Source organism: Aspergillus foveolatus (genome assembly GCF_047715535.1).
Source record: "Aspergillus foveolatus strain CBS 279.81 unplaced genomic scaffold BDW70scaffold_282, whole genome shotgun sequence".
NCBI lineage: Eukaryota > Fungi > Ascomycota > Eurotiomycetes > Eurotiales > Aspergillaceae > Aspergillus > Aspergillus foveolatus.
In genome coordinates this window covers 1-4,953 of record NW_027396346.1, presented here as the reverse complement: position 1 = coordinate 4,953, position 4,953 = coordinate 1, and the positions used below count along the sequence as shown (strand labels likewise).

Genomic DNA, 4,953 nt, shown 5'->3' with positions numbered 1-4,953 from the left:
TTAGGCTAGACGTAGCAGCCCGGGCTCATAACCAATGTTGTGGAATATGCTCAAAGGGGAAAGGGCAGGAGGAAACTGTATCAACTACACCAACGTAGCCTACTAAGGATCGGACGCCATATGACGATTGACCATCTATCTTGTTGACGATAGATTCCCTATTTCTTTATTCTTACTCTTCTGTTCCCCCGCTATATATACATACAGAGGGTGAGAACCTTCTAGAACCAGGCAATGTCCGGTCAATCCACCGGAGATCACGTGGCCTCATATTTCCGTATCAGAGGTCTCTCCTATGGGAATGGTTCCGTTAATACGAGCGTTAGCGACGTCGTTGAAGGAGAACGTTTGACTTTCCGTATTGCAGGTATTGGAGAAAAGCCCTACTACGACCCGAGCTCTACCTCCAGGGCCGAGTTTCTTCGCAATAATTCCTAATCTATGTCGCTGGATTTTCAGTATCCATGTTAACGAATCAATGCATGAGTTTCGTTACCAAGTACTACATTGAAATACGCATCTTGTTTCCAACCGTAATAATATTTTCTTATCCCCACTGATGTTTGCAAAGCCGATGTGGGCGGGTTTACTGCATTTTGCATGCATTGTCTCGCCACCATGCCTTATCCAGCTGGACCATACAAATAGTATTGTATGTATCCTAGTCCACTGCTACACCTCCAATCGTAGTTCACTGACTGCTGCTGAGAAGGAGAAAGAAAAGAATTTGGGGAAGTAATATCAGCCATTGCAATCACTAACCCACGGTTATTGTCAAATCTTGAATATTCTTAACCTGTTATTTCCTATCTCTGCGTATATTTAACACCCCTCTAAATTTCGTGCTCAAGTCGACTACATAACGAATTTTGTTTTACACCCTCTTCCTTCCTCACCGCCTGACGGAGCCACTAATTCAACCTGACCCTTCCTTTCCCTAAACTTAACAAAAACTGGTTTCTTTGGGTGCGCAACAAAATGATCCTTCCACTCGTGCCTCGCCGGAACGGGATCACACAGCTCCAACTCATACTGGGCGAAAAGATGGCTTAGGGTCAGACGAAGCTGCATTTGCGCAAGACTATCACATACATAAGTGTGCTTGAAGTTCGCCTCGAGGGAATAAACTAAGAGAACACTTACTTTATCCCAATACATGCTCGAGTTCCCCGGCTGTACGGATTCAGATACCGCCCACCCTCCCATTTCTCCTCTTTGAGCCATCGCTCGGGGTTGAATTTATGCGGTTCGGGAAATATAGTTTCATTGTAGTGTAGAGAATGATGTGTTGCTGATACAATGGTCTAAAAATTATTAGATGATCAGGCCTTGGGTGTTGAATCATTGTCGAGTAGGAGACATACACCACCAGGAATAAAGTAAGAGCCAACGTTAATGCCCGCAGGAGGAACAACACGCGGTAAAGGACCTGGAATGGCAGGCCATATTCGGTGGCTTTCCTTGATTATGGCATTCTAGGTCACCGAGCGCTGTTAGTGACATATATTCACCGGGGTGCATGACTATCGCAGGTGGAGAAAACGTACCAGATACGGAAGCTCACCCAGTTTCCTCGGATCGATATCCGTATCTTCTGCCTGTCTTGTCAGTGCTTCATCAAGCTCCTTTCTCAATTTCCGCAGAATCTCAGGACTCTTGAGAACATGATATACAGCCGTAACTAGCGTCCCACCCGTGGTGTCCACGCCGGCATCGATAAACGTGAAAGCCTCTTCGGCTAGATAGTCTAATGTAGGTGGTTTCCCGGTGGTTTCACGCTGATGAAAAATCAGGAGCTCAGCGACGGACGCTTCCGTTCTACGGGCCATTTCTTTTGTGGGAGTCTTGAGGAGAGGCCGTGTGTGGTCTTTGCATATCTATACTGTTGTTCAGTGTCTACCCGCGAATGTAGATTGACCTGGATTACCTTCTTGAAGGCTGCTACTGCTGAAGGAGTGAGGTAGTTAGCAACAGATGATGGTAGAAGCGAGTTTAATGTAGCGAGGTATGGGAAAAATTGAACTAATGAGAAATGTTTAGCGATGTATGCAACAACAGGGAAATTACTGCCTGGAAGTGGAAAACACACGAGTAGGTATTAACGCAGAAAGCCCATCAATATCCTCAAGCATATCCGGCTTTCTAGCCTCGTAATTAACCCAGTCGCCGCAATCTCCAAGAAACGTGTCCGCAACCCAGTTTATCTATTCACGATAATCCTCCCATTTTAGCCAGCACTTCGATATAAACTCAATCAGAACTGAGATTGATGGCAACGAACCGCAACAGCCCGAAACAAATCTGTAATGTTGCACCCCTCTCCATTTCTCGACTGTTTCACCGTAAACTCCACCAAATCCTGCAATCTAGCTCGAATTCTTGGCGCCGTAAGTTCGGCCGCTTGTTTCGAGAATCTCGGAGCGAGCACCTTCCGTCGCTGGCGGTGTTCGTCGCGGTCTGATAGGGAGAAGATAGATCCGTGGTTATCAGCGCAGGTGTAGAAGGATTCATCTTTGTAGAAGTCGGTGCCCAGGCGGAAGATACTGGTTAATCGTTCTGTTGATCCTTCTTTATGCTTCTCAGGGAGAAGTGAACTTACTGCTCATAAGCGTCAATATTGTTGATATGGACGTGGTTTGGTCCGATGCGGACAACGGGTGAGCCTGGAAAATTTTAGCTTACTGTATAAGACAGCTATTGAACCAGAGAAGTAGAAACCGTACTGTATCTCTTATGTAGCTCGGGAAAAGTCTTGCACCACTCTCCGTCTCGCCAGATGTTGTGGTAGAACTCGTAGAAGCCGAAGATGCGGGCTGTCCATGGGCCAGGGATACCCAGAAGAGGGTTGAAGAGGAGTCGGCGAATTATCACCCACGCAAAAAGGGCAATGGCCAGCAAGGGTATGTGCGCAACGTAATTCATCATTCCTAGTTGCTACTAAGAGGTGGTCTTGTTCGAGAGTCGCTATTTCCTGAGCAATTCGTATGGGAGTTTGAAACAAGCCGGGAAATGACTTAGGTTGTAAACGTCAACTAACCACACACATGACCATATCGCCATGTAGGTCATATATACCGATGAGAGGTGTGATAAATGATACGCCTTTCAGCTGCAGTAACCTTTCGCATTGAGCCCGTGGCCGCTTATGCATGAGGGACCGTCGGCTCGGGCAAAACTTGGGCACCTGCGTAGACCTTACGTGGTTCTACCTCATTGCAGTAACAAAACGCAGACAGACTGATTGAAATCTGGTAATTCATAATATCTATTGCACAATACATTGGTGAGCATGTGAAATCACATTCAATATTGTACCGAATCAGGTGCAAAACAAGCTGCCGATCACATCCACCATCTGCATCCATCAACCCTACCACTCTACGACCCATACTTATAGCAAAGATGATAATCTTTACGTACTCATCACCTCTCTCAATGTGCGACTCTGATCCAGCCATCCAAATGGCAACTCCGTATCCAAGGTAACCTCAGGAGTTGCCGGCGCATAATGGATTGAGCTTGTGCCATTCAAGGCCCACCTCCTCCTTTTAGGATCTTTACTCTGCCAAAGCGTCCAGACCCGATCCACTTGCGCATGGTGCAGGAAGAAACTAGGATCCTGCGGCGCTGTCCAAAAATCATCCATTGTTCGACCGAGCTGCATGTGCGCCACAGCATGCCGACCCATGGTCCCAGCCTTTCGGAGTTCCGGCCAGTCGCTGAAGTCGATATTAATTTGTAATACTGTAATTGAGTGCGAGTTAAGAAGACGATCAACGTCGCGCTGGCTGGTGAACAGCTGGGCCATATGCGAGTTGAGGTTTCGGGTAAAGCAGTGTGGGGAGTAGTTGAATGCGTTAGCCGGGAATTCGGCGTAGACTTCGCCAAAACCCGCAGTATCCATTACCGGACCCGACTCGACCCGCAATTGGGTCGGGTTTTGGGTCCAATTGTCTAACCCGCGCGTGGGTTATGGGTTCTGACAATGAACCCGCAGACCCAATGGGTACCCATGCGGGTTACAAACAATGCAAACACTAGGGTATGATGTACTAGCATAATTTATGTAGATTGTCTCTGTATTCTTCTGTATTCCCTTGTCACAGGCTTAAAACCTTATTAGTATGTCATCCTGCTGTCAATATATTGAAATCACTATTAAATCATGAGTGTATCTATTTTACGAATAGCCACTCCCGTATCTATCTAGTTAGCCAAGAGTTGGTGTAGCGGGCCCTGCCCGGAAGTAGTGCTCGAGGCCGTCGACGGCCACTCGCTTCACGTGACCTTACCGTCACATGACTCGTTAGTAAGCTGGCGCATATCTAGATGTTTCTACCTGGCTGTCACAGGCTATGGCCTGGATCTTGGTTGTCGGCCATGCCCTCAACCTGGTCCTAAATAAGGTTTCTGCAACATTAATGTACGGCCTCGGAATTGCGGCCTCGCAGGAAAAGATATCCGTTCTCATAACTTTGGGAAAGAGATCCGTCGGCATGCAAGTCCGGGAAGTCGGAAGTCTTGACCTATGGTTGGGAAAGCTTGATAAAAGGGGGGGAGGAAGATATCTGCGCTTCTATCTTTTGTTTCTTTCTCTAAGCTTGTGATACTCGTTTATACAGGACAGCTAGTTGAAAACAATACTACCTACGCCCGTTACACTGGCGATCTTGTTTCTTTTCTTTTCTTCTTTCTTCAGCGTGTTCTTCTGCAATATTCCTACCTGTAGGATAGTGAATGGCATTAGCCCGTGACATTAGAACACGCTCAACAACCACTAATACGACAGACATCGGACAACGGACATCGGACAACGGACATTGAACAACGGACATTGGACAACGGACATTGGGCAGTGGACATTGGAAACAGACATTGGAAACAGACATTGGAAACAGACATTGGAAACAGACATTGGAAACAGACATTGGAAACAGACATTGGAAACAGACA

General features: G+C 46.8%; 2 protein-coding genes across 2 annotated transcripts; both read right to left on the bottom strand.

Annotated features, from left to right (window-relative positions):
• Positions 1-855: 855 nt before the first annotated feature.
• Positions 856-2,922, bottom strand: BDW70DRAFT_154770 (cytochrome P450; the record flags this gene model as incomplete). Its single annotated transcript, XM_073739920.1, has 8 exons — positions 856-1,081; positions 1,144-1,304; positions 1,365-1,475; positions 1,548-1,877; positions 1,928-2,022; positions 2,090-2,204; positions 2,282-2,598; positions 2,724-2,922. The coding sequence occupies 8 exons, from the start codon at positions 2,920-2,922 to the stop codon at positions 856-858; spliced, it is 1,554 nt and encodes a 517-aa protein (XP_073590450.1).
• A 490-nt stretch (positions 2,923-3,412) lies between these two features.
• On the bottom strand, positions 3,413-3,904 carry BDW70DRAFT_165277 (uncharacterized protein; the record flags this gene model as incomplete). Its single annotated transcript, XM_073741704.1, has 1 exon — positions 3,413-3,904. The coding sequence occupies one exon, from the start codon at positions 3,902-3,904 to the stop codon at positions 3,413-3,415; it is 492 nt and encodes a 163-aa protein (XP_073590449.1).
• Positions 3,905-4,953: the final 1,049 nt, after the last annotated feature.